This window comes from Anas acuta, chromosome Z (assembly GCF_963932015.1).
Source record: "Anas acuta chromosome Z, bAnaAcu1.1, whole genome shotgun sequence".
In the NCBI taxonomy this organism is placed as follows: Eukaryota; Metazoa; Chordata; class Aves; order Anseriformes; family Anatidae; genus Anas; species Anas acuta.
Window position 1 is genome coordinate 67,283,928 of NC_089017.1, and position 25,513 is coordinate 67,309,440.

At 42.7% G+C, this 25,513-nt stretch overlaps 1 protein-coding gene and 1 long non-coding RNA gene across 4 annotated transcripts in view; one reads left to right on the plus strand and one right to left on the minus strand.

Moving 5' to 3' along the window:
- Positions 1–821: 821 nt before the first annotated feature.
- On the minus strand, positions 822–3,803 carry LOC137848603 (uncharacterized). Of its 2 annotated transcripts, none has more exons than XR_011091447.1 (2): positions 3,664–3,803; positions 822–2,885 (listed from the first exon to the last, which is right to left on the minus strand). It is a non-coding gene; the product is annotated as an uncharacterized lncRNA (long non-coding RNA). The 2 variants fall into 2 exon arrangements; XR_011091446.1 differs by lacking the exon at positions 3,664–3,803 and adding an exon at positions 3,049–3,506.
- Positions 3,747–25,513, plus strand: part of SVEP1 (sushi, von Willebrand factor type A, EGF and pentraxin domain containing 1) — a 126,241-nt gene continuing 104,474 nt past the window's right edge. For both annotated transcript variants that reach the window (XM_068667827.1, XM_068667826.1), the window contains exons 1-3: positions 3,747–4,265; positions 23,005–23,260; positions 24,394–24,570. In XM_068667827.1, coding sequence (XP_068523928.1) covers positions 3,747–4,265; positions 23,005–23,260; positions 24,394–24,570 — 952 coding nt within the window. The remainder of the gene's footprint in view (positions 4,266–23,004; positions 23,261–24,393; positions 24,571–25,513) is intronic.

Consider the following 25,513-nt stretch of genomic DNA (forward strand, 5'->3'; position numbering starts at 1 on the left):
TTCCTGAGTTAATGGTGCCCCGGGAGGCAGATTTCAGAGGACATTTTCTAAGAACGCGAGTATTTCCCATTCTATAAGCACTGTTCCTTCTAGCTTTGCTCCTCCCACGCAGTCTTAAACACCTCCAAGATGAAGCACTGCCTGGCATCTGCGAGGGAAGTGGACAGTACAGGGTAATCGCGTAACCCTGCCTGTGGCTGAAATGGAAGGGCGTCTGGCTCTGCTGGCTCCGTACTTTGTGACGTCTCCCCAGATGGATGCTCTGGTGAGCACAAAGGGAGACTCGGAATAAGCTGAAGTAACATCAGGTTCTTATTTCTGTTCTAAAGCTGTCATTTTATCTCTAGCTTAGATAAAATGTAGAATGCTGTGAGTTCCCTGCAGAGGACTTAACGTTTCAGCTGCGGCTGTGTTTCCGCTGTGGCATGAAGTCACTCAGTAACAGAACATCACTGCAGTAAAAACAAAAGTGACCTGCATTCCTCCAAAAATTGTAGGGTATGTGATACTGTGGCGTTGCCTCTGCAGGCACGAATTCTGTGTGGGTTGAACACAGGGATGTATTCCGTCCAGCTGCATTTGGGGGAACGTGAAGGGGGAGGAATATAATGCTTTCTTTCTCCATATTTGGAAAGATGCTTGGCCATGTTTCATTGAGTAATTCAACCAAAAAGCTATTTGGCTAAAGGACAGCAGTCCTCAGACTGTTTGTTTGCAGAAGGGCTTTTAACTGGGGGTAAAGACTTCCCTTTTGTTTAGTAAGCAGGGTGGTGTTAAATGACCATATGATCTTGTGGGGAGACAGCAAAGAATTACTGGAATTCATGAAGTCTGTGGATTTTATTAAGACAATTAAAGAGATTCAGGAATGTGATTGTAAAAAGTAGTTGAAGTTCAGCTCTTAAACTTGCCTTGTCCGGAACAGTCAGCCCTCCTTTGCCACATGGCAAGGGCACTTTAATAACAAGATCTAGCATTTTTCTCGTTACCTGCTGTTTTGTAATAGAACAGAGTCACAGCCCAACACCACCTTCTCGTGCACGTTGTCACCAGAAGCAACACGAAACCTGCGTTATCTGTTCAGGCAGAGAAACCCAAGGCAGATATTCTGACCTTCAGGGATGCTCGAAGTGGGAAAAACTCCTTCTGCTCTCCACTTCCCCATCTGCTACAGATCAGCATGAACCAAAGCACAAATAATATGCATGAATACAACAGGGAAAAGACCATCAAAAGCAGCGAGCTTAAGCGTATCAACATGGAAAGGATTTGTAAAGAACTGGCAGGCAGGCTTGGAGAAAGCAATTTCATTACAACAGAGATTTCCACTGGAAATGGTGCTTTCAGAAAAGCTTACTGAACATAAGAGTGAACAGAATTCTTGCTGCTTACACACGCACACCCTCCTCCATCATCTGTAAGATGACCTTTTCTCTTACAAGCACAACCCCTTGGACAAAATACTTTCCTGAGGATATCGGAGGTGGAATCCAAGCTTTGCAAAATTCAGTTTATTCAAGAAATCAGTCCCTTGTTCTCTCAGTTCAAATCACGATAGGAACGCGCTGGGATACTTTGGACGCTGCATCCTCAGTCTTTCCCCCATACAGTTAGATCATGTTTATTACAGATGCTGGTGTTTCACAGTATCACATATTTATTCAGTGTCTGCTCTCTGCGTAACAAGGTAGAATCCCAATGATTTTAAAGGGAGTTACCTGTGCCGTACACAAGGGAGAACACAAGAGGAAAGTTTTACACAGGCTACAGGTCACTGATTCTTTCTGAAGTCTTTGGCAAGCAAATTATCCATGTATCTAAAGGAAATTTTCCCTTACCACTTCAATTTTCCTGGATTTTGCTTCATATCAGTACCATGAGAGGGTCTGACACTTGCATCCCATCAGAGCTTAGCTTTTTTTCACCTGTTTACTCATTTTCTACTCTGAACTGACTGTGTGACAAATATGTTTACATCTTGAACTGATGACTTCACTTTGCTACCCTTATTCATAAGGGCATCTTATACAGCAAATACAGCTTTCAGGTGAAGCAGTAAGGGCTTCTGTACAGAGTGATTGCAGGACCCCTGCGACCAAGGAGAATATGCATTTTCACAAACTGTGTATCAAGGGCTAATTTATAATTGCCCTGTTATTTGGGGGAGGGAGGTGTCAGTTCCAATGAGACTGATGAGATTGAAATGAACTGCTGTGTTTTCACACTCGGTCGTTCCCGACTGTGGTCTGTCCTGCTGGCAGTACAGGAGGTGCATATGAAAACTGACCATCAACATGAATCATTCTTCCTTTGCTAACCATGTTTCCAATTCATCCTCCTTTCCTTTGCTTCTGAGTCCCACAGTGCATTATAAATCTGAATCTGATTAGTGTTACAAAAACATGGGGAAAACAAGGGAACCGACAGTTACCTTGCCAACAAACTAAATTGGCCTAGAGAAAATTACTTCTTGATTATGACCTGAACACTCAGGACTAACAGGAACACGTGACAACTGCAATCATCTACTTTAGTTAGGAGCACCTTGTGGAAACCACACTTTCCCTCCACTTTCACCTCCTCTTCTTGGCTATACTTTTCTGTCCTCCGTTCTGGGCTGCACAGAGACTGACACGGTCTCTAGCCCAGTATAATTTAGTTGAAGAGTGTTTTAAGGCATGCTGCTGGTGCTACTCAGACCACGCTGAATGCAACTGGGACGACATCTCTTTCATCCTCCAAAGAGCAACGGAGTAAAGCCATTTGTGGCAGGGTTTCGGTGGTCGTAGCAACTTCCATCTGCCCCCCTTGAAGAACAGGAAGGTTGCCTGTTACAGCAGGGGCACGGCAGAGCAGCCCAGGCGTGATGCTGCAGCCTCGTTTCACTGTCAAAATAAATAAATAAGTAAGTAAATAAGTAAGTAAGTAAGTTTTACTGATCCACTCCATCACCTGCACACCCTTCCGGACCAAAACTCCTCTCCGCACGCCCCTGCAGTAGCGCCTGATTGCTATCTCCTCTTCGAGCACTATGTGGCAAAAGCGCACCTCGGAAAGCCGTCCTTGCGAGGCACTCGGGGTGACCGCCACGCACACCCAGCCCCGTGCTGGACCCCGCGCATCGATCGCATCGTTTCCCTCCCGAAAACGCAGGGTGCCTCCTCTCGCGCGGCGTCTTGCCGTTTTGCAGGGGAATTTGGGCGCTGGGGGAAGCCAAAAGGAGCGATATTTGGGTGTTCCGTCGGCGGAAGAGAGGCGGAAAATTTCAATTAAGTTTAAAGGTGGGGGGTTTGGCTCGCAAACGTGCCGCTGCTCCTGCGGAACCCGCGACAGCGTTAAAGTGGCAAGAGAAGTTAAGCAAAAAGCAGAGGGAATGACAGGAACGTGAGCAAGGGGAGGAAAAACACCGAGCAAGGAAAAACCCGGACAAGAGCATTTCCCCACAAACCCCGTGCCCCCATCGTGGGCGGGGGGCCCCGGGGCTGTGCAGGGGGGGGGTCTCCTAGTGAGCTGCACGCTCACTAGGGACCCCCCCCCCAAAACACACCCACACCCACCGCCCCGTCCCGTGTCCCCCCCCACCCCCGGCACCCATCGGGGCGGTCCGGGGCGGTCCGGGGAGGGAGGCCACGGGGGCGGGGGGGATTAAAGGGGCGCGGGTACCTGCTGGGGGCCGCCCTGCGAGGAGGTGTGGCGACGAGGGGGCGCCCGGCCGCCCTCCGCCGCCCGAGCCTCCGGCGTTCGCCATGTGGCCGCTGCTGGCCCTGTGCTGCCTGGGGGGGCTGGCGCTGGCGCTGCCGCAGAGCCCCCGGGTGCCCACCTTCGCCTCGCCGGCTCTGGCAGCCCCTCCAGCAGTAGGAGCAGCAGCAGTAGGAGCAGCAGCAGCAGCGCTGCCCGACACGACGGGGAGCCGCGTGGAGCGCCTGGGCCGTGCCTTCAAGCGCCAGGTGCGGCGCCTGCGGGCGCGGAGCGGGCGTTTGGAGCTGGTGTTCCTGGTGGACGAGTCGTCGAGCGTGGGGCCGGCCAATTTCGCCAGCGAGCTGCGCTTCGTCAAGAAGCTGCTGTCCGATTTCCCCGTCGTGCCCGCCGCCACGCGTGTCGCCATCGTCACCTTCTCCTCGCGCAGCAACGTGGCGCCCCGCGTGGACTACATCTCCCGGCGCCGGCCCCAGCAGCACAAGTGCGCCCTGCTGGGGAGAGAGATCCCCGGCATCGCCTACCGCGGCGGCGGCACCTACACCAAGGGCGCCTTCCAGCAGGCGGCGGTGAGCGCCCGGGGGAGGATGCTGGTGGGGCTGGGGGTGGTGGTGGGGAGCCGGCGTCTGGCCGTGCTGGGGGTCCGGAGTGGGGTTGTGCCCGTGGTGGGGCTTGGGTGTGGTGTGAGTGTGGTCCTGCGGGTGGTGGTGGTGCTCCGAAGTGTGGTCTTCCATGTGGTGGTGGTGTGGGATGTGATCTTCCCTGCAGTGGTGGTGGTGTGGGGTGTGATCATCCCCGTGGTGGTACTGGCAGAGCGTGGTCCTTTCTGTGCTTGTGTTCTTGGGGGAGTGTGGTCCTGCATGTGGTGGTGGTGCTCCGAAGTATGGCGTTCCCTATGGTGGTGGTGTGGGGTAGGGTCCTCCTTCTGCTGGTGGTGGTGTAGGGAGTGGTCCTGCATGTGGTGGTGGTGATGCTGTGGGGTGCAGTCCTGCATGTGGTGGTGGTGGAGTGGTGTGGGGTCTTCCCTGTGGTGGTGATGTAGGGTAAGATCTTCCTTCTGGTGGTGGTGTGTGTCCTGCATGTATTGATGGTGGTGGTGGCGTGTGGTCCTGTGTGTGGTGATGGTGGTGGTGTGGGGTATGATGCTCCATGTGGTGGTGGTGTGGAGTATGGTCCTCCCTGCAGTGGTGGTAATGTGTGGTCCCCCATGCTGTGGTGACGTGTGATCCTGCATGTGGTGTGGTGTCGAGGTTTGTGGAGCTACGTGGTGGCGTGGGACATGGTGTAGTCTGGTCAGGGCAACTTGTCACCATTATTCCATGCTGCCTGCACTTGCAGGTCCTCTGTTCTTGGTTGCAGTTGCAAATAAACGCATGAAATGCGCTCTTTGAAGGAGTGTGGACATAGTTTCAGAAGTGACAGAGGTACATACGAGGCAAGTCTGGCATCTGCCTCCCTGCTTGGCAGTGGGACCCGGTTCCCCGATAGCTGTCAGCAGGCAGGGATGTCTACATACTGTCACCAGGTGACTGTTTCACTTGCTAGTGACTGACATAGGTGCCCTCAGGCTGTGTGTCGCCTACCAATAAATAGAAGCATGCCCAGGAACGTTTCCAGGCGCTGGAACGGCACCGTCTGTGGTGTTAAGTTGTTACTCAGTCCCACGGCACAAATGTGGTCAGGGCAGCTCCTGGGCATGTGCTGGCACTTGCGCACGCTGGGGAGGATTCCCAGTAGACTCTGGTGGACAGCTAGTCTGCTCTGGAAGCTTTTTTATGAGGGTAAACTGTGCTGATCCTGGCCATTTATCCTCTGTGTGCAAGAGCATTCCCAAGCAAGTCCTTTTTTTTTTTTTTTTTTTTTTTTTGTATTTTTATGTGTAATTTCTGGTAGGTAGTGAGCTGTAGCTGATCATCAGTTGTATTTATCTTGAAACATCTTAGGCACTCATTTGTAGCTAGTGAGCGAGGCTGCAAGATGTCCATCAGCGTTGGGTTTATGAAGCTGGAAACGATTATTCTCTTCTTCACATTTGGCAGCAGACAGGAAAACCATTTTCCAGTGTGCCCTGAGTTACACGTGGAAAACGTGCTTTAGGAAAAGACATTCCTGTGTTCTTTTTCTGTGATCTTCCATTCTGCAGTCAAGATTTGATGCGTATCCATCTCAGGGATGCTGTGTGGAAAAAGTTAATTATAAAAGTTAAAAATGCTGCTACAAACAAAACATAAGGAAATGCTGCTTTCTTGGGCATGTGGTCTTGACTAATTACACCTTTGAAATGAAACAAACAAAAGTTCAGAAACCTACAATTTATTTTTATGAGCACAGCTAAGCCTTGCGGATACCACAGTGTCGCTGTCATTTTACACTGTGGTCCCAGGAGAACACGGGAAGAAGAACATTCACACGATGGCAGAGAGAATTGAAATAGAGTAACACGGTTAAATTTTGTATGGTTTGCTGACTTTTGGTTGAAGATGCTGTCCTGTGGTTTTGTTCAGTGTGTCGTCTTCATGTGAGACAAATTGCAGCTTCGGGGAATACTGTCCTTTCTAGGACTCTTCAGAGAATGGCTGTTCTGTTTAAAATACCACTGCTGGAATAAATTTAGGGAAGTATTTTAAGTATTACAAAGTTGGTGTTCCCTATGGACTCTTATACTGCTGTCCTTTGTTTCTAACTGTCTTTTGTTAAAATTGATACTATTTTTTTCTTTCACTTTCCTAAAATGTCACATTTTTATTCTTATACTTTAATGTGGGGTTTCTTCTGCTTCTAACCAGAATTCTCTGCTTGTTTTCCAAAACCAAAAGCATCTGCAAAGCATGGCAAACTCTAACAAATAGTTAAGTGTCGTAGTAACAGAAAACTAAGAAAATGCATCACTGCTATAATCCTGGCACTTACTCTCCATGGGTAGGTGTCAAAGTGAGTTGCTCAAGTCCGTGACAGTTTTATGGAAGAATGAGGCACAGAGAGGGATAAATGAATTCTGTAAGGTCATCAGGCCGGTCAGTGGCAGACCTGGGAGTGGGATGTAGTAGATGAAGAGGAGCACGATATACTTAATATTTACTGTAACAGAACCCGTGGCAGCAACACTCTTCACTTAACATCCCCTGAATGCAGAGCTACTCGGTTTCACCAAATGTTGCACGTTCATTCAGTGTCCATCTTCTTCCAAAAAATAAGGGGGTTCTCCTTGGCTCTGAAGTTTGTATCCTCTTTAGAGGTGCTTTTCAGAGAAGTTTACTGAAGAGCTTCTGCATTTTGTCAGAGCTGTCCATGCTTTCGTGTGGACCGAACTTCAACAAAATGCCTACCGAGCAGATTAAAGACAAATCGTATAAGGTACATAGAAAATGTGTCTTTGTACCACAACAGACAGCAGCTACTATCAGTGTTTAGTTTTGCGACCCTGTTTGGGATTTCGTGTCACACTTGAGCTAGCAAGTATCAGATACGTTTACTGATGTAAGAAAGCCTGGTATTTGTGTTCCTTTTCTCAATGATCAAGGTGTCAGAGTTCCTGTTGCCATGGTCTTTTTTACAGAGCTCCAGAGACAGGATTTAATTGCAGGTTTGGGAAAAAAAACGATCTATTTTGTCCTTGTCCTGGTTTCAGTTAGAACAGAATTAATTTTCTTCCTAGTAGCTGGTGGAATGCTGTGTTTTCGCTTAGGATGAGAAGAGTGCTGATAACACCCCGATGCTTTAATTGTTGCAGAGCAGTGCTTATACTAAGCCATGGACATCTCAGCCTTTTGCTCTGTCCTGCCAACGGGCAGGCTGGGGGTGCAGTAAGAGTTGGGAGGGGACAGACCCAGGACAGGTGACCCAAACTAGCCAAAGGGGTATTCCATACCATTTGACGTCATGCTAAACAATATATAGGGGTGGCTAGCCGGGGGGAGGGGGCCGGACTGCTCAGGGTTAGGCTGGGCATCGGTCAGCGAGTGGTGAGCAATTGCATTGTGCATCACTTGTTTGTACATATTATTATTACTTTCCTATTATCACCATTGTATTATTATTATTATTATTGTTATTATTATTTTTGTTATTATTATTTTCCTGTCTTATTAAACTGTCTTTATCTCAACTCACGGGCTTCACTTTCCATTTCTCTCCCCCGTCCCAGAGAGGGAGGGGGGAGGGTGAGCGAACGGCTGCGTGGTGTTTAGCTGCCGGCCGGGTTAAACCACGACAGTCCTATCTTTAGTTCATCCAAGAGGTTGATCGATTGCAATTACGTGTACCACAGACATCTTACGTTAGCTTCAGATTGCAAGAATTTGATGGTATGTTTGTTGTGCTTGCTGGTTAAAGTTCCCCTGTGAAGGCAACTTCTTCAGGCTTGGATTCTGACTGGTTTAATAACATTTCAAGGTGAGTTTTACTTAGCCATTATCAGTGTTGTGTTCATCTGCACGCACACTAGAATGTTTTTGAATATAATTTTATTCTTTAAATTTAGTTTTCTACATCTGTAGGAAGCAATACTCTTACACCTTCCTACTAGCTCATAAAGTGCAGTGGCCTCCAGGCTAACCTTCCAGATACTGTATATTTTTCTTCTTATCTGGCTACTGACTTCATATTTACAGATAAGAGGTTTGTGGTTTTAACTTTGTTAGCATATACAGCAGGAGAAGAAGGAACAGCAGGAAGCTGGGTACTGAATCTGTACCTTTGGCAAGAATCAGTCAAAACCCCTGTATGCTGCTTCTAAAACTAAATGATGAGAGAGCATCTACTTTGATATAACACAGGATCTGCTTCAAGCAGTTGGAGTAAATAACAGCTTTGTTGGAGGTACATTTTTCTACGTCTTGCATTCCCAAGATGTTAGCACTGACTGTGAAATGTAAGATGCTGCAGTCCTCACCTTATGGCTGAAAGCTGTAGCTTGATAAAGACTGAAAATGTATTCAACATTATCATCTATGCAATCAAATAAATGTGGCTTGCCCTATGTATATGTCTTGTGTGATATCTAAAGTAGTTAATATGAAAACGGAGAAAGACTTCTGGCATGAAGTCATTCAAAGTTCAGTTTTAAGATCAACAAAACTTCCTTCAAAGGGCATCAATACATGTGGCTTGAGACTCATTTTCTTATTTGTATAGACTGTGCATTTTTAAGAAGAACAAATGTTGAGTTATAAAACATACTTAGCATAACAAAATATCTGTTAAAGCAGTTATTTAGAGGTATGAACTTAGAGGCACTCCTTCCTGTAATGTGTATGTAACCAGAAATAGTGTAAGGAAGGGGAAGAAACTAAACTCACTCATTCAAAACTCTTTTGGCTCCAGTTTTTCTCGTCGTGAGTTGATGGGACAGCACAAACCACTTGCAGCAGATGTTAAGCAGATTGCTTTCTGCATTCTGGAACGCTGCAGGGCTGTTGCGACAGTGAGGAAATAGCTGAAGCAGAAATGAAGAAAGTACAAGCAGGCAGGCTTGAGGAAGTGGTCGTGCTGCTGTTGAAGGGATAAATCTAAAGCCCAAAGAGCTCCCTTCAGTGTGAAGTGCTGAATTTCACACATGTAGGTACCCAACACTCCCTATCCAAAATCTCAACACCCTGCATGATTACATGCAAGTGTTTCTTCCCAGGTCAATCATGAAATAGAAATGGGACCATCATACTGGAGCAGGAACTTAATGGTATGTCCCCAGTGTCCAAGAAGCTAACCATAGTCACAGTTACATGCATGCTAGCTGAAAAAAAAGGGCTCTGGCTTTATAGCTGGACAATTCATACGGCCTGAAGCTGCACTGGTTATTATGGGCTAAAAAAAGATTTAATAAAAATGATTTAAACTACTCTGTGTAGCAGCCTTTTGACAAAATAGTAATAGCTTCTTCTAAGAAGACAGGACGTGTTCTGTCTTCTGATGTAAGTAAGATGGCAATTCTTCAAAACTGGACTTCGAAGTTGTAAGCTGCAGTGCTCTTGAGCTGAAGTCAGAGGTTACATGCCCATAGCCATCCCTAAGTAGACAAGTTAATTGTTCTAAGCAGCTGGGCAGTAGTAGCTGAGAAAGGCTCTTGTTGCTGTGTCGTGACAATTGTTACGTTAAAAAGTTGGGCATTTTGCTTTTGTAGTTCAGTTATGCACCATTGAAGTCAGTAATATATGTAAGTGGAAGGTCTGCCACAACACCTACAGACTCAAGTGGCACATTTTCTATTTCTGACTGCATCTGGTCTTTAAAAATAAAATCTGGCTTTTGTATCTAACGTGATCTCAAGGGAGCATGACAAACAGCCAACCAGTATCACAGATTTGGCGTTCTGTTATCATCCAATTAACAAACATGAAAAAAAATGACCCTCAAAAGAATGTAAGCACATATCAATTTAAGATAAACAAATTTAATGCTTATTTAATTCTTGTTTAAATATGTAATGGTTGGTTTGTTTCTTCTATATGTCAGAAGCACAAGAGCACAAGATGCAGCATTGTTACCCACTAAGAACAGTTGGCCTACAATTTCAATGCATTTTCAGGTTCAATATCTCATTTTGAAATTAAAAATTGTTGAATCAAGAGGAACTGGAAAACAAAAAGTCTTACCTTGTAACTGGTATGTATATATATATATATATATATATATATATATATATATGTATATATATATGTATATATTTATGTGGAAAAAATATCATCTCATTGAGAAGAATTGCATTTAGAGTCATGTAAGTTGTCAGTTCACAAAAAATGTACATATGGGTTTTTATTCCAGTGACCTCTTCATAATCAGCAGATGATAATGAGAGAGCAGGAGATCAGAGGGTGGCTTTGGTCAGATGGAGCTGACAGACTGTTTTACAGCAGTGGGCCTCTGTGAGTCCCAGTACAGCCGTGGAGTTAAAAGTTATGGTAAAAAATACAGAAGTCAACCTGGTTTACCTCTGTGGCCACCTTTGAAATTGCTGAGCTGGTTGTTAACAATTACTGAGCAAACTGGGAGTGGAGATCCTGTCAGCCAGCATTACAGTCAGCTCTAAATCACCATTTTTAATCATTGTGGTGTTTGTGAAAAGTACTTGTCCTCCACACTGCAGTCTTGCGTAGGTTTTGCTCACAAGATTAATACAGCGGGGTCAGAGCCAGGACACACATCTGCACACTGTTCATTGTCTGTGGGCCTAGCCTGAAATGGGCCTACCTTAGAAATTTATGAAATAATTACATTTCTCTCTGCCTTACTGGCCAGGACTGGCAAAAAGTTCAACGTTTAACATCATTTATGAAGCTAAGTGGAGTTACCTGGTGGAAACCTACTTGTCAGAAATTGGTCTGTTTCTGCTCCCAGAACTGAGTTTTGCTTCTGTGTAACCAGAAACGTGTGGTTTGCAAGTCTGGTATTTAGCAGGCTAGACATTTATTATCTTCCCTTTAAGTGTAATTTGTTTTTAAAATGTTAATGTGTCTTGAAGAAGCACTGAAGGATACTGCTACCTATGCTTTTGCCTCGTCAGTTTGACAAGGTGGAGTGAGTTGATTGGTGTGAGACACAGAAGAGAGGCAGCCTGATTTATAGCACAGACTCAAGCCTGGGAGTCTGACATCCCGGCAGAGACATTTCAGAGGCCGCAGGGTCATTCCCACCAGCAGCACCTCCATACAGCATTTCTATCTGAAGCTCTTTATTCCAGCATCTCCCTCTCCGTTGGGTATACAGGCAACTGCATGTATAGACCATGTAACTCCAGACTCTGAACTGATGTAAATAACCTGCTTCCTCTCCCTTATTCTCCATGATCTTCCATCTCCACTATCCCTAAAAGCAGTAAACTTGTTCATTCTGATCCACAGCAAAAAATACTAGTGATCATTCTTCTATTCTTCACTGCTTTTCAAGGAATTGTATATCACAGCGTGCAAGTCACTTACCAGTTCTCTTTAATCCTTTGAACTGCTTGCCCTTCCAAATCACAGTTTTTGTGGCTTTGAATATACTCCACCAATGCATGCAAGTATTGCAAGTTAATGAAAGTATTAGAGGGTAAGTAATAGCAGTGCAAAATGTTAGAAATACATAAATTGTTACCAGAACCTGGCCTGAAAGTATGAAAGTTTCCATCTACCCTTACACTTCTGCACAGCTCTTGGCCTAGAAATTTGCTTACACAGCTTTCTCTGAGAATGGCACACCAGTCCACAAAAGAATTTGGAGTCCCCTTTTTCTTTGATTTTGAGATGCTCATTGTGGAATATTGTTTGGTTTTTTCTTGGTGCACTGCTATGAGTCTGGGCAGTGGTACTCAAAGATGTTTGTGGTTATAGACAGCAGAAAGAAAAACTTTGAAGCCAAGTGATACTTAGTCTTAAGTCATAGGCTTCATGAAAATCCATGGAAAACACATCAGTTTTTACTAGTTTCCAGTTGACTGTGTTTCCTGAGTGTCCTTCATAGAGTTTTAAGGCGGAAAAGACCTTTATGGGTATATCACTTCATCACTCCTTTAGCTGCATAGAGTGCTTTGTGACTTCGATTTCTGAAGTGTGCCTCTTGGTGGTGCTGCATAGGGTAGAGGTGAATGATGAGCTGATGCTTTGTGACTTTATCATCTGCTTTGAGTAGGGGATTGCTTGCACTTGGATCCTTTCAGAAGCAGAGAAACGGTTATGGTGTTTAAGAGAGGTCTCAGGGAACTGTGCAAACAGGCAGTATGTTTTAGTAATGACATGGATTTTGCTGAAGTGGTGCATATTATTAATCTGAAGTCTGCTTTTCGTTTCTGTGAGAGACCCTTTCATTTTTACCTATTCCACCAGTGTTGTTTTATGCTAGTCTTGTTGATGCTCTTGAGTTATTATGTACTAAGCATAAAAAGACAAAGTCAAAAAACTACCACTTCCTTAAAAAAGTGGGCAACCGTAGGAGAATGTGCTCATTTCAGCACGAAGAAGGGTGTTCTCTCTTGCTGCTGGGTCAGTACCACCAGGGAGTTGGGCACCAACAGAGCAGAAACCCACGTTACTAGGTATTTGTTTCTTGCCTTGTGATCATGGACCTGCTTCAGCTGGATTCGCTGCAGAAGCTGATCTAACTCCAAGCGTACAATGTCTTGTGATCAGGACACATTTAACATTTGTCATAACTTCTAAGAATTGAGGTGGATGTCCCTGTCTGGAAGGACCTGCACTGCACAGTGTACAGCGGCTTTCCTGAAGTGTGTTGTGTCAACCCTCTAGGTAAGTGAGGAGGTTTAGGAATGCAAAGAGAGGTGTGCCAACACCCACTGTGTTGCTTGTCTGCTAAGACAAGACTCCCTTAAAAGGCAGACTCATTGTTTACAGCCTCTAGCCATTGCCTGGTGCAACACCATGAACAGGTGGAAGAAAGGTAACACACATGAGATACTGCTGCAGGAATTGGCACAAGTCTCATTAATACAACAGCAGAAGTAACAGGGCAATTAAATAAACCTTTCATTGCTATAGCGTCTGGATTATCTTTCCATAAACGTTTCAAGAGTAGGTTACTTTTCCTGAGAAAACCATTTTCTGTCCTTTTCTCTCAGAGACTTTGCTGGAGTGGCCTGATACTCAGTACCCTCTGATCCTCACTCGTTTAGAGTTAGCAGCTTCACAGAGAAATTAGTTTTACTATGTGCTTTTCTCCAGAGACACAGCCAAACCAGAAACATTACTAAGTGATTTGTTCCTAGGATAGGAAAGACATTATAATTTTGAAGAGGTCAAGGGGAAAAAAAAAGTTGTTTTATTTATAATACGTTTCCCAGCCTTACAAGAGGTCTTTCTAGCAAAATACATCATTTGTAGCAGTACTTCCTGACATGAACCTCCGCATTAATATTCTGTTTGTAATACATTTTGCATGTTCTGTGGCACATTTTTAGCCTCTCTCCTCTAGTTCCACTTGTTACTGGTACTTGGAAGATAGATTTTACAAGCAGGACAGAAGAAAGCTCGTGTCTCGGAATTCTCTGACTGTCCTAGCTGCAGAAACTAAAAGCAGCGTTGCTCTTTAATAGCAACAGCAACCTTCTGCTCACATGAAGCATGTCCTTGAGAAAATCTGAAAGATGTTCTGTTAACAGAGAGATGAGGTTGGACATAATTACTATTTGCTGCTGTTATTGTCTGGTCTTTCTGCTTCCCAGGGGCTGTCTTGCTAGAAAGACCAGGGGTAAGACCCAGTACACCAAGACTGGAGTGCTAAAATTCTCAAGCGTAGGCTTTTTATGGGACCAGGACCCTAGTCAAGTTTTTGAACTACTTCTCTATGAAGTGAACACAATTCAAAACAAAAGCTGATGTTAAAATTAGACTGCTTCCCAGTCTCACCTGGTAACTTCAGCCGAGAGGATGAAGAACCTCCATGAATCTGACAGGCAGCCTATAAAAACCCTTAACATGCGGGTCTGTGCTGATTTGCTGAGCAGGCACAGTATAAACAGTGAAGCAGGATGTCTAGCTGTCTGTCTTGTTTCTCTATCGAATACTCCCACACACCCCGTTGGGCTGAGACAGCTCTTACCAGTGATAACTGTGTGCATGTTGCTTGATTCCAGCAGTCCTGGAGCAAAAATTCAGAAGATAATTAAGCAGTGACAGCTGGCAGTAGATAGGATAGGTCATGAAATGTGTTTGTCCTCTTGGTATTAGTTATTCTGTTCAGCTTCTTTGCTGCATTTTTAGAGAAATTAATGTTTAAGACAAACTCAAAAAAGTATTTGGCAGATGCACCAGTCAATAGTGGTATGAATACTTGTCTGAAAATACACAAAGATTAATTATGTATTCATTAAAATATTTTGGAGTCCCTTTTTTTAATTACCGGCAAAAGACTGGAGCATACCAGAGAAATCAAGTAACATCTTGGTTATATTAATGATGACAATTGCTGAAAGACAAAGAACATTAGAAAATCTACATTTTTCAAATGAAACTCAGGTCTGTTAGTTACTGTCTCCTGGAGAACAGGTGTATTGTGTTTGCTACAGTTTGGAGCTCAAAGCTGCAAGCCACCCAGATGTCCAGGTCATCAGACCTAACAGTCCCAGCGCTTGTGTAGAGCTGAACCTAGGTCAAAAACTGCATGTGGTGGCTCCTGTGATTGCACAAGCAGTGATGGTTTGTGGGTTGTGGTTTTCGGTTTTGTTTGGATGGTAGGGGAAAGAAATAGTCTTTACACAAAGATGAAATCAGGTTACTCGGGACTGTGTCCATTTAGGTTTTGAATACGTCCAAGGATGGAGAACTTACAATGCTTCTGAGAAACCTGTGTGATCACCTTTAGAGTAAAAATACTGTTTTCCACTGTTTTAGTGGAATTTCCTGTATTTCATTTTGTGCCTGTTGCCTGTTGTTTGCACCTACTGCTACTTCTAAGAAGAACTATTGTGAGACTTGCAGACTTCATACCCTGCCAGTTACTTAGAGATGCTGGGGAGTTAGGTACTGTGGGTAAGAAATACTAGATTTTTTTTTTTACAAAGATCTGTTTAAGATCACCACTTACTTTGTTGAGATTCTTGCAGTGTGTTATTGACGAGAGATTACAAAATACATTCTCAGATACTCAAACAACACGTTTAAGCTGGAGAAGTTTAAAGGATGAAGGAAAGATGACCGCATGCCATGAGAGTGACCCAGTGCATAAAGAAAAGGTGAAAGTTAAAGACAGGCTGAAAAAGGATAGGAAAGACAAAAAATGCATGCATAGATTACACACATTATTTTGATGACCCATCAATTATGGCCTAAAAGAATCATAAGAAAATAATTGATAGCTCTAGTATATTGTTTCACTGAAGGAAAAAACATTGAAGTGCAAGACTAGACCAGCACAAAATCTCTGCATTTAAATAACTTTTTTTTTGTTTTGGCTGTTTGTTTCCTTCATCAGCCTATTAGTTTTAGCACTATTTAAATATCCAGATTCACCATATAGTTATGTATTTTCCCTAAACTCTGGATGCAGTTCCTGCTAGACAAATATTCCAGAAAACCTTTTCTGATAATTTTTTAAATGGAGGTAAAAGCTTATTCTCTAGAGCTTGTGTAGCAGTGCAGAAGAAGGTGGCAAAAGGTACAATTGGGAAGCAAAATCTCTAACTACAGATTTTTTTAGTGCCTCTCCTGAAAGAAGTAACGAAAGCTAAAGGGAGGATAAGATTTGACTGAGCAGAGCAATGGAAGTAGCAGCGTCCAGTGACCTAAAGAGATGCTGGTGAAATGAGATGTTTGCTCTTTTAGAGAGGGGGCGCAGGAGGTGTAGAGGAACAATATCTGTATCATGATTTAGGGGACAATATTTATGTTGCCACCTAGGTCTGCATTACTCCTGTGACATGACCAACTTGGGATTCTTTAGGATTCTGTGATGAGATGCCTCAGATCCATCAAAAACTAGGGTCAATCATGGTAGTGATTTTTTTTTACTTTCAGAATATTCATTTAGATAAAATTTCCTGCTGGGCTTGGACTTTCTTCTTGCAGGAAAAATGAAAGAAAAGGAATCTTGAAACATGGTGAGAGTCACAGAAGGGTTTAGGTTTACCATTTCCCTTTGTGAATGATACACAGCTCCTTTTCTGAACCCATCCCTAAGAAATTAAGACATTTTTGTATTTGGAATTATAGGTCAAATCTGTACAGTTGTGTGTTGTTTTTTTTTTGTTTTTTTTTGTTTTTTTTTGTAGTAAAGAGTACTTTTCTTATTTTAGTATATTTTAGTATGGTGATTACGTTGTATTATATATAGTTAGTAATATTTTTAAATGGGAATTTTTGTATTTTAGAGTAAATAAGTGATCCTTTGAGAAAAATAATCATCTAGTCCTGTTGAACTCTCATCCTTTGGTTTGTGGCTTCTCTGTAATTCCTAGGGTGAAAACAAATGCAATGTAAGTGGTCTATTGGTACAGCAGAGATAAATGGCTTTGTGATAAGGGGCTTTCTGCTTCACTTCTGAGGCACAGCGATGGTTCTTCCTGTCCGACAACAGATAACATTCCCTTTGTAGACCTGACGTAGGTTATTCCCTGCACGGTGTACAAGGAGCAGCGTGGTTTTTGTGATTAATCTTGGATAATGTGATTGTGAGAGCTAGGTTCCAACTTAAACCTTTTAAGGCAAGCTCCTCCTGGCAAGGATCCTGGGTCTGACTGATGTTATCAGTTAGTAACAGCTTAGTTTTGTAAAGTGAGACAGATTAACCCATTTCAGTTTGTTTCCCTGTAGACAGATGTATTAATGGCAAATTCTGTATGGTTAAAATCCTCTTTAAAAGCCAAATACCAAATAAGGATGGGGATTAGGCCCAGGATCAAATGTTTATGGATTAGATGCAGAATGTGTAATTGAGGCGGTAACAAAGAACCTCGACACTGTCATTGCTGCGGCAGTTAGGTGACTGAAGAAGTCTTTGGTTTTGATTTGCTTTTACAAACTTAATATTAGAAGCACAGAAACTGGAGGTTTAGAGGTGTTCATGACTGTAGCTTTAGAGTTTCATTTTGCCTTGGAGTAGTGACTTTCTACAGCAGGGTTTTGTACGATAACTTTTTATTGCACAAGACTTCGTTTTCTAATTCTAAGGGCTGTTATTGGCACAAAGGAAATGGTGTGTCTGCCAGATATTTGTACACACTAAGCACAGATTGAATACAATACAGATGGTAATAACTTTTTGCTAATGTGAAAAGAATGTTTTATTTAAGATCTGGAAGGACTGCTGAAACTGACTGATCTGTCCTCTGAAGGAGGTGTAGACAGGAAAATGGGTACTAAAACAATCAAAGAGAAGGTGTTTCTAGTGGCCTCATTTTGCAATCATCATGAATATTAATTGTTTTCTTTTGATTTTACTTATCCCTTAATGCTAATTTGTAGTAGTGATCAAAGTTGGCCGTGTTCTCAATCATGAAGGTCATTCGGCACTTTATTTTCAGTTATGGCTGGTGCTCAGTGTTGTTGTTAAAATCAGAAGCAGATGTGGATCTTCATACCGAAGAAGCAGGTTTTCAGGATCCTTTTAACTTCCCAGTACTGTTCAGTGGGCTCTTAAGCTTTATTTATTGAAAAACCTGACAATGTATGAAAGACCTGCAGTGCCTGGTCATGCAAGAAAAGCATCATTGCGTTGATATGCTCCATGAAGTTGATGGGAACTGGCTAAATACATGGAGCCACTGCATGCGTGCTTGAAAGTTGAGGGGTTAAGTGAACAGAAATATAAAAACAGATGAAATTTCTGTATGAAAAAAAATGTGTTTCAAAGGGACTTTCTGGAGAGGAAAGAGTAGAGGTGTTTTGGAATAGAGGAAGGTGTTAAAGCCAGGGTTAAAGGAAGCAAAAATGTGGAGTGCCACACAGACATTGGAGAGAGGGGGCGAGTGATGCATCTTTGTAGTGACTGTGCATAATGCAAAGGCTTTTCAGAAGACGTGACAACAAACTTCTACTTGGATTGTTAGCTGCTCTGGATGGTGGCCTGCTCTTTATGCCACTGTACTTTCTCAGGGAGAAACAAAACACCATCTGGGCCACCAGTCGTATACAAATGATGTAAAAAAAGACGTCTCTTTTTTTTTTTTTTTTCCTCAAATGTTGAATGCTTCTTTCTCTTGTTCTTTTCCTCTGCTGTTATGCAGCAGGGAATATGTATCTAGAGTTACAGCTGCAAGACTTGTGGGCCAAGCTATTCAGTGGCTTTGATTTGTTTTGATTTCTGGGGTCAATATGTAGCAATCCTGTCTGTCAGTTCCTGTGCTCAGTTCCTCTGCTCAAATCCGTTGGTGCCTGAATCCTTTAGTACCTCCAGTAGCATCAACACAGCTTCATTGCTCCCTTACCCACCAGCTCTGCATGTGACAGAAGTGCTGCCCCAGAGAAGAGGTTGCCCTTTCAGATGAGGGGGACAGAAGAGCTACTGGCTGCTTGCCATATCTCAGGCTCATACAGCTAAGGAACATTTGACCCGTAGTAAATGGTCTTTTCCTGACACTTCCCACTTACTGTAACCCACAATGTTCATTTTTAAAGAGGGCTTGATAAGCTATTGCTCATGGGACTTACAGCCTATGAACCTTTGTGTACTCAGCACAGGATTTTCAGAGAGTGGCTGTGTAGTTTTGTGGAGCAGAGATCCTTGCTAATTTAGATAAGTAGTCATTTCTAAGATGCCTGTTGCCCTGGCTGTAATACTGGGAGTCAAGCTAGCATGTTTATTGGCCGTACACACATGTCCCTCAATTTGGGGAAAATACAGAGGTTTGGTTGCTACCTCTTATGAGCAAGACTTGCCGAAAATGTGGTGCTGTGTATAATGCCATCTGCTACCTTCATATGCAGTTTGTGCAGCTTTGTGCTTTGCACGGAGGGAGATGGTGCTGAAATGATATTACTGAAATTAAAAGGCAGGTCCTGCCAAGACTGAGCTTAGTTCCACCTTCTGTGCATGTTATGACATAATCGTGGGTTGAAATGATACTCTGCTAGACCAAGCTGCATGCAGGTGGGATCTTCCGAGAATTGCACTAGCAGCCTCCAGAATGTCTCTTAACCCTGTGCAAGTTGTGGTTTCTTCCCCGGTTACACACATTTCACCACTTATACAAGCTTAGAGACATTTTTTTTTTTCCATGAGGGTGATAGAGTCCCTTCATTTTTATAAATGCAATTGGCAGATTGAAAATTCATGCTGTCTAGAGATGCTACTGTTGGGAAAAAGAAAAAAAAAAAGTAAATATGGTTGGAACATATGTTTTTTCTCATCTTGTTTTCAGAAAAAAGAGATGTTTTTACTGAAACAGCTTAAGACAAACATCCTGGGGGGGAAATTTCAGCCTGAATAGTTAAAATGTTGATAGAAGTTTAAGTTGCTTATGTACTACTATAAATTAGCAGTTTATACTAAACATGTTAATTGAAAGTGCTAATTATAAATTTCACTGCATTATTCTCTGCTCGCAACACTGCTTGTTTTAGAGCAGCTCTTTCAGAACACATTGTGAAATGAGGCATTTGTATTTTTTCTTACTGGTGGTCTTCATATTGTCTTTTGCTTCGTCTTATCTTACTGATTCTTTTCATTCTACTTTTCCACTTCATTCTTGTTTTCCACTTACGACACAGGAAAATGAAGAACAATGGGTTTGGTTTGCAGAGGATTGTATCTGCAAGAGAATTTGGTTTCACTTTGGGTTTTGCATACAGTTAGTAATAAAATCAAGCCCAACAGCAACACTTCACCTGGCAGTTTTTCAGACCACAGTGCCAGTGGTCTGTGCTTTGATTTACCATGCATGTGTTTGGTTTTGCTTTAAAAATCTACCTGAAATCAAGGAACTGCAAAATCAAATTGTTCTGAAATTTGGCCTGGCTTAGTGAGAAGGTTGTAAAATCTCTGCAGGTTCTTTGGACTGGCCTAACGTGTGAAATGGAATCTGGATAAGTTTCATTTTATAAGTCTTACTTTAAGATTTTGTAATAAAACTTCATAAAATGATAGAACTATAGAATGGTTTGGGTTGGAAGGGACTTTAAAGATCATTTAATTCCAATTTCCCTGCCATGGGCAGGGATACCTCCCACCAGACCAGGCTGCCGAAAGCCCCATCCAGCCTGGCCTTGAGCACTTCCAGTGTTGGGGTACTCCTTCTCTGGGCAAACTGTGCCTGGGCCTCACCAACCTCAGAGTGAAAAATTTCCTCCTTTCCTCCTAACTTTCCTCCTTGTCCTACATGTATCATCTCAGTTCATCCCCGTTTTTGGAATTTGTGTTTGCAAGAGTGGCTTAAATACACTTACTGCTCATCATATGACGACGTGGGTTTTGGAACGTGCTGTTGATATCATTGGAAGGTTTACCATACGGGGTATGTTTTATCGATCATAGCATGGTAGAATGTTATTGAAATGAACTGGCAATTTGCGTGCTACCAAGTTGAAAATCACTTATCCCTACTTTTACCTAAGTTCACAGAGAAAGGAGAGAATACACCTTCAGAATCACCTGCTTTCGGGCCTCAGACAGCCACCGGAAGAAACTAATGGTGGTCCCATATCTACTTACTCTCTGACAGGCTGTGGCTGAGTACAAGACTGGTAACTCTGTTGGGTGGTTTCTGGTCCAGGACACATTAGCACAGCATTTTTGGAGATGCTCCGCCTGTTGTCCAAGAACAAGCATAGGGTGGGTAGAAATTACCATTAGTGCACAGTCAAACTGGAAGGATGAAATGGGCAGGAGCCCACTCAGGCACTTTTGAGTATTGTTGTGAGTGCTTTGTATGAAGTATTAGGGAATGATCCTTCAATCTGTGGATTGCAGCACGGTGAGAGGGGCTGCGGGCAGATTTTAAGGCCATGAGAGATGAGCTAACATGTTGTTGGCAAACCAGTAAGAGAGAAAAGGACAACTCAACAGGTACAAACATCGTGTTACACTAGAGTGGAAATAACTAGCAGTCCAAATGCTTGTTAGGGAAAGGCTAGCAATAAGTCAGAAGTGGGCATTAGAATTTTGTGGATCATAACATAATAAGATGGCATTAAAATATGTCAAATCATATTTGTAACCTCACACTTGAAAGCAAAGCAAAATTGACCACCAACAGGAAAGCAGTTACCATTGCGGGAAGTACACGTGGAAGGGTTTTGATCCTTTAGGAGCAAGCAGTGTGCACAGAATAAAGAATACTGGTGTAGTTTTTGTTTGGTTTTGTTTGTTGTTTTTTGTTTGTTTGTTTTAAGCCACATAGCTGTTTGTTGTCTTTGACTTGGCATTCAACTCCTAAATGTATGGCAGTGTAGTGATTATTGTCACTTCTAGGCTTTTGCTTTCCATTGATAAAATCACAGTTTCAAGGACTGCTTATTTCTCCAGGTTTAAGTTTGCTGGTGTAGTTGTGCTGGTAGTGAGGATTCTGTACCCAACTGCAGGGGCACACTGAGGGTGCATTTAGAAAAGCAAGCCACCTGTGTATGTTCACTCTTTTGAAGCTTTTTTAACAGCAGTTGTACCCATATTCTTTCATTTTTATTTGTTAATTACTAGCTTGTCAATGACTAAGAACTTGTTTCTGACCAGTCCCAGGTTTTTGTCTGTATCTAAAACTCTCCTCCGTAGAGGGAGACTTACGAAGCCTCATCAGGTATAGATGTATTTTTGCATTGCACATGAGGTATCCAAAATGCTTTGTTTTCAAGACTATTGTTTCTGACAGTATCTCTTTGGTCTCGCTACCTTTTCTTTCATACCCATACCTGTGTATGTACATGCTCTGTGGTGTGTTCTCCATTGATGTGTACACTGTTAAATTGCTTTTGGGCTTATTGGGGAAATCAGTCTTTCTCATCTGCCTTAGGTAGGAAGAGAACAACATAGCCACTGTTTTGCTTTCCAGACACTCAGTGGATTTCACTTTTTAGACAATGAAATGGTAGAGGAAGGGCGGAAGAGAATGTGTGGGAAGACAAAATTTCCAGTGGAAGCTTTAACCATTCATGGGTTATTCATGTGAAAATGAATAAGATTTATATCTGGTTTTGGCCAAGTCTTCAACTTTCATTGATACGCTTATCCTTACAAGATTTCTAGTAGACCCACTGGAGGAGGGGGGGGGGGGGGGCATGTTTTGAGCAAAATAACACTTAGTAAAATATTTGTTTTTCTTAGTTATCCCTTACAAACTGCAGAAGATTTCTCCATATATCACATACTGAAAGTCATGATAATGAGAGTGGGTGTGCCATGGTATGCAGGACATTTTCAAGGTGTGGCTTGGTGAGAGGTTCATGTGTCTGTCAAAATAAGCAAGTTGGGAACCAAGTGGCATTCATATGCTGAACAGAAAGATAACACTGACCACACTGCCAGCTGGTATGTGTCTACATCACTTCCATGGTGCTGAGACAGCTGGTAGCATCTGAACTTCTGTTCTTGGACTTGGTCTTGGACTAGATTTTCATCGTGTTATCTATTCAAACTGCAGTCTGAAACACTGATCAGTATCGTTGCTGTCTAACACATGGGTGACTTTTATCAGCCAGTGTGAAAGCGTCTCAATTCAGATCATGTCATGATTTCACAGCTGTTAGTGGGAAGACACTGACCATCTGAAGTGTGAGTCAGTGTTTGGTGTTGTCTAACCACAGCCTCTGCTTGCAGGTGGTTGTTTGCTATGGTGAGTAGTCTTGCAAAGACTTAATCCAGCTGTGTAACCAACTAAAAGGAGCTGAATCATGGAGGAAAGTAGATTAACTGCTGCTAACGCTTTGCTGAGGTGTGCCATTTCATTTTCTCTTTCAGCAAATACTGCGGCATGCGCGTGGCAATTCCACAAAGGTGATATTTCTCATTACTGATGGATATTCCAACGGTGGGGACCCAAGACCCATTGCAGCATCCTTGCGTGAATTTGGAGTGGAGATCTTCACCTTCGGGATATGGCAGGGGAATACCCGAGAACTGAATGACATGGCTTCCCATCCAAAAGAAGATCACTGTTACCTTCTTCACAGTTTTACTGAGTTTGAAGCACTGGCACGCAGGGCTCTTCACGAAGGTATTAACCTGCGAAGTCCTACAGACAGCACAGGGCTGAATATACAGTACTGTCTTGTAACTGCATTGCATGTAGTGCAGATTCCATTTTTTTTTGATATTTCGTCTTTCTAGCAGAGGTGTCCATTCCTCAGGTAAAATAATAAACTATTAGTTAGACTAACGATCAGCAAAATGTAACCTAAATTCTATTCCCTGGTATATCCATACTTCAATTCTACTCTACATTTTGTACAAGGAGAAGATAATATGGTCAGGCTCCCAATACGCATCTTAGGACTAGCCTTACTACCTAGTGTGTATTTTACACACCAACAAAAGCTAGCCTATTCAGAAATAATTCAGATCCCTGTTTATAAAGGTAAAGACAGTTTATTTTAACAGCCTTACATATTCAGTAACATTGAAACAAGCAAGGGGTGGAAAGAGAGTTTGAACTCTGCTTTTATCCTTTTTCAGTCTACTTTATTGTAAAGTAGAATGAAGGTTCTACTCATGAAGAGCAGAAGAAATTTAGCAAGTGAGAACACATGAGTAGACCTTCATATGTAAGCCAGTCCTGCTTGAATGAGACATAACACATGCATCAGACTACCAACTAGCATTTATTTGCAGTATTTAATTTTTAAAAGCATGCTACTTTTACATAAGTAGTACGCTTTACTGCTGTTCTGTTTATTCCAGTTAAGGTTTAACTTTTTGTGTAAATGCATGAAAGGAAAGATTTTTTTTTTTAATTTGACCAACTGGTTGTACATCCCATAACCAAATGCTCTCCTGATGCTGGTGACAGCATCCACCACAGCAAGGATAGGCTGTCTCAGCAGCTTTGTCAGGGGGTGAGGCTGCCTTCTGGCACTGTTGGAACCAAGCAAAAATTTGGGATCTTTGCATCTTTGGTTTCAGTGAGCATTTTTGCAGAATAAGAACACCATTTAAATGTTTGTTGTTTTTTTTTTACATTTTTTGTCAATAAGTGTTCTTCATGCTGCCATCACTACAGTTTAGAACTGGACCTGGAACCTGTTTTTTTGTTTGTTTGTTTGTTTTAAATATTACACTAATGACATAATGTGACACTGGGGGGGATAATTGGGGTTGGATTTTTTTGTTAATAAATTGATATAATTTCAGACCTGCCCTCTGGCAGTTATATCCAAGAAGATATATCACATTGTTCGTATCTCTGTGAGGCAAATGAAAACTGCTGCGACATCATGGCGAGCTGTAAATGTGGCACTCACACTGGCCAGTTTGAGTGCATCTGTGAAAAAGGATACTATGGGAAAGGACTACAGCATGAATGCACAGGTGAGTCTCATGTCTTGTGCTTGTGTTTCTTCTCTGTGTGCCCGGGATATGTAGCTAATTCAGTCTAGGGAGGCCAACTCTTTGGGGGATTATGATTATCAACCTGAATCAGAATGGGTTTCTGGCTTTTGGAAGACTTTCTGGCTAAAGGTGTATGAGAGTTGTAGCAGTCAAACTCCCCTCCAGCAGCAGCCAAAAGAGATGTCCAGGAAAGGTAAGAGTAGGTCAAATGTTCAGACACATTAAAATATCCCTAAAATGGTAATCACCAAAATGTTTTGACTGCAGATTTACTGAGTTTGAAGTAGTGTCTTCTGCATTTAAGAGCTCCTGGTGATTTTTTCCATCATGAATTTTACTGATCACATTTTGAAATTCCATAAACTTTCCTGTTTGGAGAGGTGCTGTCTATGTTCATCAGTGCAGGATAAATACTTGGTGAATACTACAGTGAATTAAATGTCCTTTAATTCTTTCATGTTGACTTTCAGTAACTAAGGAGGAAGAAGGCATTTCAGTCACTGAACAGAAAATTGTCATCAAATTTCACTAAGATTGTTCTTGTTACTGCTTTTGGAACAGTCCTCTTAATAATATTCATTTGCAGTGTACAGTTGAAAAAACAACATCTTACAGCTCTTTATTGCATGCCAGGATAAAAACATGGAGGCAAAATTCTGGCTCTCTGAGTTCCCTGAAAAGTTGTTCATAGGAAAGATGAAAGCAAGGCTATATTACTAGGCAGAGGACTTCAAGCTAATTTATTTATTTTATTAATAGATAGGATTTCCTAGGGAAGTAGCAGAGAAAGTTGAGCCACTGGTCTTCAGTGGAGTTGTGTTTCAGCTCTGGGGGATACCAGATGCCTTTGTTTAATAAGAATATGGATAAACAGATAAATATCAGGTTTCAGTATAAGGTTTCTTTTTACAGACGTTTATGA